This window comes from Scophthalmus maximus, chromosome 10 (genome assembly GCF_022379125.1).
Source record: "Scophthalmus maximus strain ysfricsl-2021 chromosome 10, ASM2237912v1, whole genome shotgun sequence".
In the NCBI taxonomy this organism is placed as follows: Eukaryota; Metazoa; Chordata; class Actinopteri; order Pleuronectiformes; family Scophthalmidae; genus Scophthalmus; species Scophthalmus maximus.
This window is the reverse complement of record NC_061524.1, coordinates 15,795,611-15,809,082: the sequence shown is the minus strand read 5'-3', so window position 1 is coordinate 15,809,082 and position 13,472 is coordinate 15,795,611. Positions and strand designations below refer to the sequence as shown.

Here is a 13,472-nt window from a genome sequence, read left to right as displayed (position 1 = left end):
GCCCTAGTGACTCATAACCAACACAACCATGGTTCAATTCCCCTCTTATACCTTTGTTCCAGGTCATCCCCCTTTCTCTCAACCCTTCCTGTCTACATCTGCACTTTAAAGAGAGCTGTATAAAAAATATATATATTTATGCTGAGCTTTGATCAACTGGCCTATCTAAAATATGAGATACATGTGATTTTGAGCAGCCTTTTATCCTCCTGTTTTTTTAATTTGTATTTTTTTAGAGATAAACTTTCTCATTAAATATGTCCACATTCATGATGGTCACGTCTTGAGTCTTGCTGAAAAAGCCTTTGGACTCATTGGTTTGATTAACAAAAAATACTATCAGCTATTGCAATTAATGTTTTTGGAGAGAAAGAAAAAACTGGTGCCAGAGGTGCCATCTTTCACATTGAGCCTGGACGCATGTTGGGACGTTCAGGTCAACGAGTTGCAAAGTGTTGCTCCGGCGTTGACAAAAGAAAAATCTTAAGTTTATTAAACGGAACAGGCTGACAGTCCACACTTTGTTAGGCAGTGAATGAGCAGAGTGATTGTGACAGGCCTAACCTCTTAAGCTTCGGGTCCCACTGAGCTCCGCACAGCTAGAGCTAAATGCCATCTGTCCCAACATCACGAGCCCCCCCCAACCTGTCCCCCAACACTTTAGCTTAGAAATCATTCACTACTGCCACTAAAACAGGGAACATTCTAATAATTCTTCTCATAATATTAAATTGAGTCCCTAAATTCACAATAGTACCTCATCTCCAGTAAAGGCCAACTTTTCAGTCAAACGTTTCAAGGCTGTATGGGTGAAATGCTTTGCGAACAATAGCTGTGCTTGTAATCCGCATGATTTGGTTTTCAAAAGGAAACGTGCAAGGTATATGCACTATGGGTTATCACCAGAAATTTTGCTTAACGCCTTCTTTTAAGATCTTGATGAAAGTTGCTGTGAATGCTTTTTTATTTTATAGGAATAGCCTGGGTCATGGTCGTCTCGTAGGCTTGCTGTAGGATCAAACTTTAAAATACGGCGCAAAACAGCCAGAGCTCTGAGAAGTGAGAGATGACTGAAAAAGAGTTTGTCTAAGCCGATAGTAGTGACCGCTCACTAGAGATATTGCTTCAATATGACAACAATTAACAACAAAGTCCTTTGAAATTAACTTCAGATTTTGCAAATCATTCTACTCAACCTTCCCCCCTTACCCTATATGATAATTTCAAGGGCTGGGATCACATGAGAGTTCAGTCTTACGCTGGGAAGTTCGACATCCTGCTGCTCATTTCTGCTCAGACAATGACACATCATTGTTTTCTTCAGTTAGTTTCTCACTGGGACTCATCAACGGCCATTCTACATTCACTTTAGAACAAGTTCATTTTACGCTTTACCAAGCCCCCACATGCAGCAATAAACAATAAAACAATGATATCACCATTTAAACTTTAGCCTCAGCCCCTCGACCGTGTTCGTCTGCTCCGTTAGCTGTCATCTAACGTTAAGAGCAGAGTGCGACCTTTGTGCCCTGCAGCCAGTGTGGGTGCTTTTAGCATTTCATTAAGGCCCTGGACCTTCACTGTACAAGCAATTGTCTTCGTCTAACAAAAAGACTGACGCATTGTATCAGTTGGAGGTAAATTTATCAAAGGAGGCCGATACAATGGCCAGAGCAGGGCAAATGATGAAACAGGTCTGTGAGGGGCCTCCTGGTGAGCCATATTGTCCTGTTTGTTGATGGTTCAGTTTGGACTGAATGACACGCGGTGACATGAAGATAGAAAGCGGCGCCGTGTGTGGAGAGCGTGTAGGGAGAAATGGAGATGTACAATATAGGGAGTCCGTACATGCAAGTGCATGTGCAGCATGGTGTGCAAGGAGTCGTGTGAAATGACGTGGGGTTTGCATTGGCGCATACAACAAAGCCACGCTGAGAAACACATGGGCAACCCGTAGACCTCTGAGGTGCACGTTGACTCAAAACAATTGGGATCTCCGTGAACCGATGTGACATGTGTTTTTGTCTCAGCCTTTCCGTTAGAGGAGCCCTACTGTAGAGGAGAAAGGGGGGAAAAAACTGCGCAAAGAAAGGGGGGGGGGAGGGGCTTTGGGGTGAGGAGGGGGCAAGGATGATCCACAAGGACTTTGGCAGAGTAAAGTGTATCAACCTCCTACTGTAAAAGCTGCACAGAGTGCTTTCATACATTTGTGCCATGTCACATAAATATCACATACAAGAAGAACATAAGACAGGTAGAATATGTATTATATGGAATAAAGTTTTAAAAAAAATGTATCATTGCTTCAGTGATTTGTATTGTAATAAATTTCCATCAACAGTCGTCGTCCGCATTCATTTGTTTGCAACAACTGGTTGATCAATCGACATGAAATTCAATCTTGGTTTGAAGTGAAAACATCAAATATTTTTGTTCCAGCCTCTCCCGCATGTTTGATATCACTGTGAACTAAATATCTTTGGGTTTTGAACTGCTGCCTGGATATTTCATAGACAATTTGGTTTACTAATCGGCAAGTAAAATAACCGTTAGTTGCAGCCCCACTTATTTTACCTGTACAAATTTGATCTGTGGAGACCAGTGTTCAGTGTGGGACAGGCTGCCATTTAGCCCCTGCACTGCAGTGCCAGATGAAATGGGCCGATGGCACATCAAACTACTCACTGCCTTGACCATATATACATCCCATCTCAGTTATTGGACACATAATTCCTCGACACATGCAGCCACACACACACGGCTGACTACAATTATAATTTCATATGCTCCAGTGTATCAGCCACCCGAGCAATTTTCTACCATTTAGATGTGAATTTATGTGTCATGTAAATGAGCGTGGAGTCGATCGAGGCCGATTGGAGGAATGGCCTTTTCCCAGGGAGCACTCTGTTATAGGTCTCATTTCAAGGTCCCTGTTCATCACCAGCGTTGAATGAGGCCTTGTCAACTTTTCCCCCCCTATTTAGATGCACTATCACCCATTCTAACGTAAAACCAGCACCTATTATTTTTCAAAATCTCCCAAGAGGAATGACTGAACGTACGCTCAGCGAGTATCTCCTCAAAAGAACATTGCCCCTGTGCTTCTGAGCCCCATTTATAAATCAGTTCCCCAATTTAAACTTAAAAATAATCCTTCCACAGGAACTGATTTAGATTTACAGTCATGATTTATAGTATTACATTTCAGATATCTTTATAATCAACTTGCATTTTAATACTAAAGATTGAATAGATTTAACTGTGTGGTAACATGCACTGCACCATTGTGTGTACTGTTAATGTGTTAATGTGAGCAAATGGCTAACCTCGGATGTATACTTTCAAGTTTGCACAACTTCACATCATTGAAGTTTGCTTATCAAACTGGTTGTTTTTTTTAAACTATTCAATTATGGGTGCTCGGTTGATAGTCACAGTTTCATGGATAAGATTGAAGGATACTTCCTTGAATCCCAAGGATAAAACCCTTGACAAAACATTCTCATTACAGTGGGGAGTGATTGCCATGGTCAGTTATTGGCCGTTTTATTGGCTGTTTCACAGCACAGCAAGTAGTAATAGGTGACCTTTACAAAGAGCATTTCATGACAACACGGGCGCCACATTACTTCATTAAGACCCCGTCAGAGGGCAGGTTTATTTCTACAAAAACAAAATTCTAATTCTATTCTCTTATTCACATTTTGAGAAACCTTCAAGGTTATTTTTCCCAGCTCTCAACATGGAAATTATACATTGAACCAAGACGAATAGTTTAGGAGGGCAAGAGGGTTACTAAAAACGGTTTAGTTTTAGTTTAGTTCTGGTGTATGTGTATTTGTGTGTGGTGTAAGTAGTTGGCAACTGCTGCTGCAGTTCGGGAGATAAATGTGAAGTGAACCCCTTCAGCTGATCAAACTATGTCTGAGAGACAAGACCTTGACCACATGATCGATCACCTGCTCTTATCACAACAATAACCAGTCCACCTGCTGCTTATCACACAAACGCTCTCGCCAGTATTGCAAAATGCAAAGAGCCGTCAGCATAGGCCGCCTCATGTCTTATCCAGAACCCAAGGTCTTTACACTCATTTATCAAAAACACCTGGTTTCTGCTCATGCCATACAGCTAGAGATGATTTGACATGCTGCTAAATTCTAAGTTCCTAAAAATATTAAAAACAGAAAATTTGGAATTTTTCTTTCAGGAAGTTATAGCTGAACAAAAATAGCTGTGGTAAAAGACGAAAACGCGAAGGAAGAATACGCTTGTTGATAATACTGGTCGAACAAGAAGGGCAAAATAAAGGGGCAGTAGTTATTCTGGGGGACGGGCACATACAGCGCTTTAAAAACTGACGTCAGCTACATGCAGGGGGAAAAAAAGAAGGCAAAGAGAAGCGTCTCTGTGAGGTAAAGGATGGGATAAGGAAAGGACCTTCAGTAACACGTGTACTTATACTGCTTACAGTATTTATAGAAATGTATGTAATGAGGGGTGAGGTTATTGCAAATGCAAGAAAGGACCTTTCCCCTAAGGTAAATTTGTATTAATTCTAAACTGCACCGACCACCACAAATATCACAGACTTCGTACAGATATTGCCACATCTAGAGATGAAAAACCCAGTCAAAACTGGGGAAATTGCTTGTGTTCGTTTATACGAGGCTGCGTTACGCCGTGAAATTTAACCTCATTATAGTTTTAAAAGCCGCGGCACCACACAAATGTGTTACTTGAGTTACGGTGCAGGGTTGAGACAAAGTCCAGGAAAAATGCAGCGCCGCAGGTAAAATGCTGTGTAATTCTGGCCCAGAAAGAAAAGGACTTGAGGGACCAGCAAAAGAGCAATGCGGCTCACGGTGCATTTGTGATTGATGGCCTCTGTCTGTGCAATAGCTGACTGAGCAACATGTACATCTCTCTTATTCACACACCTAAAGGCATGCACGCATCCTACAGTGAGTTCAACATATGCACCGCAACCCATACAAGTAATGTGGAAGTGGAGCTGCACATCAGGCCCGTCATAGTGGCTCCTGTGGGCGAAGGACCACACGGTGATAAACTGTGACATTCTGCCTTGGAGACCAACCTGGGATGTTTGTCGCAGGTCCGCTTTCGTCCCCTGATCTTGCACATTACTTCTCCCATCATGGTTACACTGTTAAATCAGACGGGGGGGGGGGGGGGGGGGGGGGGGGGAAATAAAACCTTTAATCATTGGAATTCTATAGAAATGTGCATAACATACAGATTGTTGTACCTTGTGGATAACATGGACAATCAATACTGCATACGGTTATGAACATGGTTCAACCATACTGAACCCATTTCTCCCAATCCCTGATCCGGTTGCGTCGCTGTTGTCTGATGCCAAGACATGTCTGGTCTGGCTTTTGGCCAAGCTGGGCTGGTCGCCACCACGGCCCCAGCAGCAGCCTAGCATGCAGGCCTGGCTTAATGCTGACACATCGCTAACATCGGCCAGGAAGAGGAAACATCAGCACAGCACCATTTCAGATTTACAAGGAGGCATACACTTGTTCATCTGCGGCAGAATTTGAGAGAGTGCCATGCTAAACATGGTGGGACATTATTTTAATAAAAAATCCCCTCTGATAACTGTATGATTACATGTGTTTTTAAAAAAAGATACCGGTGAGGCAGTGACAATCACTGCACTGGCAGAAAACTGTGAAAGTGAAAAAAAAAAAAGGCCACACCCTTCCAATGACTCATTCACATTACATCTTCATAAATAGGTTATTAATGTTTTTCCCAACAAGAAAGCAGACCAAAATATTGATATAAGCCTTGCTTTCAGTGGTTTCTGTTCAATGCAGAATGATATTTAACATGCTACGAACACGTAACATGTTGAATAAATTGAATATACTGCATTGTCTCAATTACATTTTTTTGCATAAACAAACAGGGGCCTTAATAGAAATATATAAGAACACCTGATTCTTCTTGACAGGCCTTTTTTTTTGGTAAAAATTGACTGCAGCATTACCGTTTTTGAAAGCGGTTGACACAACAAACATTAATGTGGATCTCATTACAAGGCCTGCACAATAAAATTACACAAAGGTTAAATAATATTGTTGCATGAGCCGAACAAAGTGACATTACACGGCCCCGTCGCAGCCGGGGACCTGCTTCTCTCAGTTCCATTTATATGACTATAATTGCTGCCCTTTGTGCTTGGCAAACCATGCAAATGAGATCGGCAGAAAACGAGTTTGTGTTATCGATATGCACAGATATAAGCAGGAGTGCCACTGATTGATGATGCAAACCTTCTCCCTATAGCCTTGTTTGTGACCTCTGACTTCTCGCTCCTCGAGGGGTTAAACTTATTACCCTTTGACTCGTGTGACCTCTGCTGTGAAAGGGGCTAGATTGAGGGATGACCACAGCTTTGGCCCCATTGGCCGCTCTCTGACCAAACTGTGGTCAGGGAGCGGACCATCCAAACCCTAGAGGGATGTGACCCTGGCCCTGCCACACGCTCTGTGGATAATACTATTAACAGGTCAATACAAGCCTAAAAAAAGGGAGGGGGGAGAGAACACTGCTTTAACCTAAAGGATGAGCAGAAGAAAGGGATGAGGGGGAGATGTGGAAGAAACATTTCCAGGATGGATTTGGAGATTATTCATCAGGTCTGTTTGAACAAATGGTCACTAACTTAATTTCCAACCACGGATGCAGTGACATGGACAAATTAATTGAATACCACCGACAATACGAGTGAGGCCGTCCTGAAAAAAGTGTGTGGTCACTGTGTCCACAAACACACCGACCACCACAAAAGCAGCAGAAATGAGCCAAATGTCTGGTGTTGTTCAAGAAATTCTCAAACTATCGGTAAGACTAATCACCTGAGCTTAAGTCATCCCTGTTTAAAAAAATTGCTCAATAGTTAAAATAACAGAAGTTACGTAAAATATAGAATTATAATAAATACAGTAAATTAAGATTCAGTTGCATATAGAAATAAAATTTCCACCTAATAGCCAATAAATTAGAGGAGTGCCGCTTTACAATGTGCCTCCATCTCTAGTATGAGCAGAGGAAGGGTGTATTGGGTGTTCGCCAATACAGCACGTTACATGCAAGACATGTGCTCTCCCTCTCTCTCTCACACACAAACGTGCGCGCGCACACACACACACACACACACACACAAACATGGTTATTAGCCATTTCTGCTGCCATCTTCCCAATTTCAATAATCAAGCATACATAGGGTTTGGCCTTTGAATAAAGAAATCGTGACACACAAACTACTTCTTATGAGGAAAAAATATGCAGTGGGCCCACAACTCAGCTGACCTTTTTTTTTTTAAATTTGCATTACTTTTCAAAGAAAACTGTGCAATGGGGAAAACATTGAATGAATAAAAACAACTCCCAAATTTCACAATTTACTCATCTCCAACTCTTTCAGTCTCCAGTATCACCAAAAAGCTTGTTAGGTTACAACAAATATACTTCTATGTATTTCGAAGACTTGAGCTGACTGAAAGCCTCAACCCAAACATCATGAATACGCATGTAGAGGGTGTACACAGGGCATACATAATGCGCTTTGTCTCCCTCTACCCTTAAGTGTTGAGCGTCAATAAAAATAATAAAACACAAGGACTAAATAATGCAACAAGCAGCCAAAGCCACGACTCCTATTAAATTAGTTTTGAAAACGGCATTACAGGATAATAAAATACAATTGCGCTGAAACACATGTGGCTATTAGAATCCACTCTGCCAAAGTTGTCAGACCTGCGGCTACAGTAGAGCTTGTAAACAACCATACGAGCATGCATTCACACAAACGCACATGCGGTCTCACAAACACATAAGGGTTAGCAGCAGAGGCTCGCAGAGAGGAATTCTGCGGGCGAGGAAGGAGAAAGCCCAAACCAAAAGAAAACTGAAGAAGAATTTGGAGGAGGTAAAAAAAAAAATGGCAGTACAGAGGTAAAACAAATTTGTATAGTACCTTCTGAAGCATCAGTGTGAAGAGAGAAGGGTGGGACACCTGCAGAGCCTCGCACGGTTATCCAGAGCTCTTCAGCGACTGCTCCCTCACGGAGCACAGTGTGTGTATGAGCCAGAGAGAGAGTGTGTGTATGTGTGTGTGTGTCAGTGGCTGAGGGAGGGGATCCTACCCCTCCTCCTTAGGACTGTGCCTCCTTAACAGGATGGAGGGGTAGGTGGGGCCACTGCAATAAAGCAAACACACACACACACCCATACACTTTTCTCTGGTTGTTATGTCCTTGCTTCTCTTGCTCTTTCCCGCCTCCACAATTCCATCTTTCTGTTTCTTTCCAAGACTTGCTCTCTCCCTCCTTCCCTCTCATTCCTCTCGCCTCGTGCTCCCCTTCTGAATCTTAGTCTGTCTGCAAGGCTCTAACACTCTCCCCCTCTACCTATCCCCTAGCCCACACTAGCCCTTGCCCAGTATCCCCACCTCTCTTACTGTATTATAATATTAAAATGCTCTCATTAATCTGGAGAGGAGAGGGACATATGCCGTTTCTGGCTGGTGGTCCAAAACCTGCTAAACTCCTGGTGTGTGTGTCTATGCGTGTGTGTGTGTGTGTGTCCCATCGGTCTTTAGTCTCGTAATACTACAGTGCTGAGATTAAGCGGTACAGTCAGAGAGCATGGTGTGTTTGAGAGACGAAAAGAGAGGCGAGGGACAGAGGGAAGAGGAGAGGAGCGGTGCCACAATCGACAGCAGCGAGGCACACTTTTTTTAAAAACCTTTTACAGTTCTTCTTGCTCCGGGTCGCTGTGCCACCACCCCTCCTCTCATCTGGCCGCAAACACAAAATCCGATCTGATTCGGGGGAGAAGCCGTTCCTACATAAATCACTCTCTTATTCCATTGGCCGCACGTTACATTGAAAGTATTGATTTCTCTCTCCCCCCCGCCTCAGCACTGATTGCAAGGAAACCCTTCACAACGGTCACAAACAGGAAGTGGAAAAACAAACCACGGGTGTGTTTCGACGGACCACAATGGCGGACTCTGAAGCGTTGGTCACAACACTGAAGTGAATCTATGCTTTGCTGCATATAACACGCACAGTATGTCAAATACAAAAAGAGCACTAAGAACTGCTCAGTGAAATGTGACTATAGCAGTTCAAAACAAATACGTTAACGTGGCAAATTTGCATCCACATTATTTTTAAACCAACCCAGGAAGCATCAGTACTATAGGAACCATTACGTAATCTGTATTTCTAATATTTCCACACCTGATATATGCACCCAAAGATTGATATTTTCGCTGAAGCTACGAAATAGAACAATTGTTTTGGAAATCTAAAGGAGCAAACACCAAATGGCTCGAAAAGATGAGACGACACAGCAAATGAAACTGAATGACCTGCTGTCCTTAGATTCAAACTGACCAGGAGAAGACCAAACGCTGCCGTTTCCATGACAGCACAGCTGGGGATACTTTGAACTCTGACCTTATACTGCTGCCTGTGCTCTGAAGCATTGACCAAACCCAGGGTCAATGAAAATGAAGGTCAGCAGGGGTCAAATGGTAATGACCCCTTTCTCTGGTTACGCAACCACACCATGTCGAACTCATCCAAGTAGCCTCTGAGCGTCATTTATCGTAATCAGCGCAGTGCACCTTCCAGGGGTGTGAGGTAGTAATGAGGTAAGTGAAAGTCTATATGATGATGCATTAGAGTGCAGACCGAAGATCATGGAAAACAAAAACTGAGATTAAAGCATTTAGAATTGTGGATTTCTGTCAATTCTTAGAGTACATTGATGTGGTAATACCTCCATTCATTTGGCAGGTATTTAAATCATTTCAGGTATTCCATTAGGAGCCACTTTGATATAGTTCTCCTACGTTATTTGAGGATGGTGTACTGTGCTATGACTTGGAATTGAAAAAGAGCCTGAGGTGAGCATGAAAAATGTGAGCAATAAATGTAATAATGTTTGCAATTATACATCTTGACTCATGGTATGTACTGAAAAGATCAACAACTATAGGTGAGAAGCAGCAATGGTGTTATAAATTAGAAACGTGTAATATTCACTTGTAACGTTTACTGTACAGTGCATCTGCCAATATACCTGTGATGAGTCAGCACAAAATAAAAACGGACTCATTAGCTGGACAGGACAATAAAACAGTCAGATCCATCAACAATCACGTCGACATCTGTCAAAACTATTGGATTTGTCCAATTAGAGAACGTGGTTAACACATCCCAAAAGAAAGAGGGGTTAATCTTTAAGAAAGGATGACACCGTCTTTGGAGTAGAGAAACTGGGTTGGACGAGAAGAGGGGGGGTAAGACAGATGAAGGGGTGGAGGGACTGATCAGAGGGGTGCCAGACACAAAGAGCCCAGGCCATGGCCGGTGGCACGCGATGGGCAGATTAACCAGCGTTTCCTCCCCTAACTGAAGCATTAGGACACCTGACTGAGTCCCGCCAATGGCAGCCAGCCAAGGATTTGTGGGGGGGGGGGGAAGCTTGGGTTTCGCCTTTCAATACACAGGCTCTTCAACAACACAAAGAGGGGTGGGGTGGTGCTCGTGGGGGGGAAAAAAATAGGGGGTGACGGGTTGGTGGATTGTAGTGGGGAGGTGGGGGCTACAAGCCTTACCCCTCACCATCTGCTGCCCAGGCTAAGTGAGGACAGGGGTAGGGCCAGAGTGCAGGGTGGAGTGTTTGGAGCGCGTGCACAAAAAAACCCTACACGTGTATCTGCGCGCACGCACCTGTTAGTATGACGGTGGGTGGGTGGGTGAGCGGAATGGCAGATGGACAGGGGCATACTCCTGGCACTGTGGACCATCGTCCCACATTAAGGAGTATCCCCCTTCCCCCACATTCCTAACCTAATCCACAGTGCCAGCCAATTCTTTATGTTTTTCTTTGATTAAGACTTTCATGATTAGAGACATTATGAGCTGAGGGGGTGCATGTGTATGTGTGTGTGTGTGTGTGTGTGTGTAGCGCTTATCCACTTTGCTGTTTACTGTAATCAATGCCAAAACAGACACAGACCCTTTTGCCCACACACCACTTAGGAATATCCCTTATGACATTGAAGATGTTTTATCAGTCACTGATCCAAGTTTTCATTCTCCCTCCATACGTGAAAATGTGGCCACAAGTACTAGATCATTTTTCCACACACACACGCTGCCCCCAAACAAACAACACCCGTTGACACTTGCTCATACAATATTTGACAATAATGTGCCCCCCCCGTGCTGGGTGTCTTTATTGGCACATCAGTGGGCTGTTTATTTCTTCCTGTTAAAAAAGGGGGTCAGGGCGGCAGACCGCTCGGTCTTGCTGAGCAGTAATCTGCAAAATGCCTGTAATCCTCCACGCAGAGCCCTTCTGGAGGCCGCGGCGGCCGACTCGAGAGGTGTAGCCTCGTCTCTCCATTTAGCAGCCATGTGTCTGACCGAGCTTGACACGCAAAGCAGAGCCTTCCAGCTGCCAGGACACACACTGGGAGATGAGGCACAGTAAAGCTGCCCTGGTCACTCACTGGAATAATTACGCCATTTTTCGCCCCTAAACAAAGCCGAGCGAGTGCAGGTCACTGAACTTATTCAACCCAGTGTTGGAACAAGTGGCAGAACATGGGAGCCAATGAAAGAAAAAGAGGAAAGGTTTATGAACGTGGCCCATTTTTAAATGCAGGGCGTGTGTGCACCATGTGCTGAGATATGAGATGAACACAGCTGAGTGATACAGTAAAGTGTTTACTTGGCAAGAGGGGGCAGCAGGAACACATCAGCTGCACACTGTTGGTCTAAGGTTGTGGCGGGCGACACCTCGTTTGAGTCAGTGCACGTGAATCCTCCCAGGGGATCTCTGTCACGACGAAGTTGCACTGAAGCGTCTGAAACAAACGGCAAGTTTAGCGCATCCTTTAAATCCACATCACAAAAACATGCACGACCGCACAGTACAGTAGGTTGCAACTTGCGGTTGCCCTCTCTCTGACTCTTGTTGAGCACCACCTACAACGTTGCACTTGCCTTGGCGGGGGTCGGGTCACGTGGTTCGCTGTGAGCCGCGTGGCCGCCGCTCCTGCACGTTGCACGTCCCAGCTGCACTTCCAGGATGTAGTTGATTCCCGCGACCACCTGCGGGGCACAGCGGGGGGGGGGGGGTGGGGGCTCGGCATTAAGGCACCGCTCGAACTCACCGACGAGCTGTACTTTAAGGCTAACGGCAGAATGAAAAAGAAACAAAAGTCGCTCACCTGCATCTTGGCCGAGGTCACGTTGACAATTTCAAACGGCTCTCCGTCGTCGACGGCCCTGTTGAACTCGAGCACGGCGAACCGCGCCGCCGCCAGCACCTCGGCGCTGTCCGCGGGCACTCGGCGGGGCTCGCCGGTCATCACTCGTCCGCCCGACGCGCAGACGAACACACAAAGCAAGACGAGCATGTTCAAATGTTCAAACCTCCGGAAAGAAAGTCGCTCCGGGAGAAAGGGGGGGGGGGGGGGGGGGGGGGGGGGGGGTAGCGACTGTTTTCTGGTCTCGGAGCGCGTGGGTCCTTCCTCCCTTCGACGCGGGCTTCAAATACGCTGAGTCGACGCGCACCTGTTCCCGAGGTGTCGTTGATTGAAATATGAACGTCCGCGCTGAAAGTCGCCACTTCGACTCGAAACTTCCGCGTTGCCCGGCAACCGCGTTGCCAAGCTGTCGTGCAGCTGGTGCTGCTCGTTGGAAAAACAAGCTAATGTGTCTTAATTGAGTTTAAAAATATATATAATGAAGACAATAAGACCGAGAATAAACTTCAGATTTATAAATACTGGTTCAGTCTTCACAACATTAACCTCTCAATAACAAAACAATACAAAAAATATATAAAACATCATCAAGCACAGATGTGACCCCCTTCAACGCTTTTGATGATTCATTATTAGTAAAGCACGACTGACACCATCATCCTAATTCTGCTAATAATACATAAAGATATAAAAGAAAATAAATTTGCAACAGTTTTGTTTTTGTTTTACACAGTGACGTACTGTATTTTTTTTAATTCCTACACTGATAAGCACACATAGAAATACGTTTATACTAAAATATAGCTATAAAAATAAAATATAAGGTGTCCACTTCACATATCCAAACAATCAATCAGTGTAGCAAAAATAGTTTTTAGATGTCACATAATGAACCTGAATGGAGGTCAACTGTGTGTCTAATAAGTTTTTTTGTTTTTGTTTTTTTTACCTTAATACTTCTCTATCTGCACGACCCAAATGCCGGTCGGAAAATTCCAAATGAATATCAGAAACACTACATGACAGAGCTTGTGAAAAATATCAGCTGTGGGAATGATTTGACAAAACAGGAATACCAAGTAGCACTGCTGTAAATCTGCCTTGAGCAGGCGAGAGGCACACGTGTGCAGGCCACCAT

At 44.3% G+C, this 13,472-nt stretch overlaps 1 protein-coding gene across 2 annotated transcripts; it reads right to left on the bottom strand.

Moving 5' to 3' along the window:
* Positions 1-5,090: 5,090 nt before the first annotated feature.
* LOC118283759 (cystatin-like) lies at positions 5,091-12,715 on the bottom strand. 2 transcript variants are annotated; one of them, XM_047335116.1, is made up of 4 exons: positions 12,296-12,715; positions 12,069-12,176; positions 11,794-11,929; positions 5,091-5,170 (listed from the first exon to the last, which is right to left on the bottom strand). In XM_047335116.1, the coding sequence occupies exons 1-3, from the start codon at positions 12,482-12,484 to the stop codon at positions 11,840-11,842; spliced, it is 387 nt and encodes a 128-aa protein (XP_047191072.1). In that variant the 5' UTR covers positions 12,485-12,715; the 3' UTR covers positions 5,091-5,170; positions 11,794-11,839. The 2 variants fall into 2 exon arrangements, with proteins under 2 accessions (XP_047191072.1, XP_035461978.1); XM_035606085.2 differs by lacking the exon at positions 5,091-5,170 and having other exon boundaries at positions 11,772-11,929.
* Between the last annotated feature and the right edge of the window lie 757 nt (positions 12,716-13,472).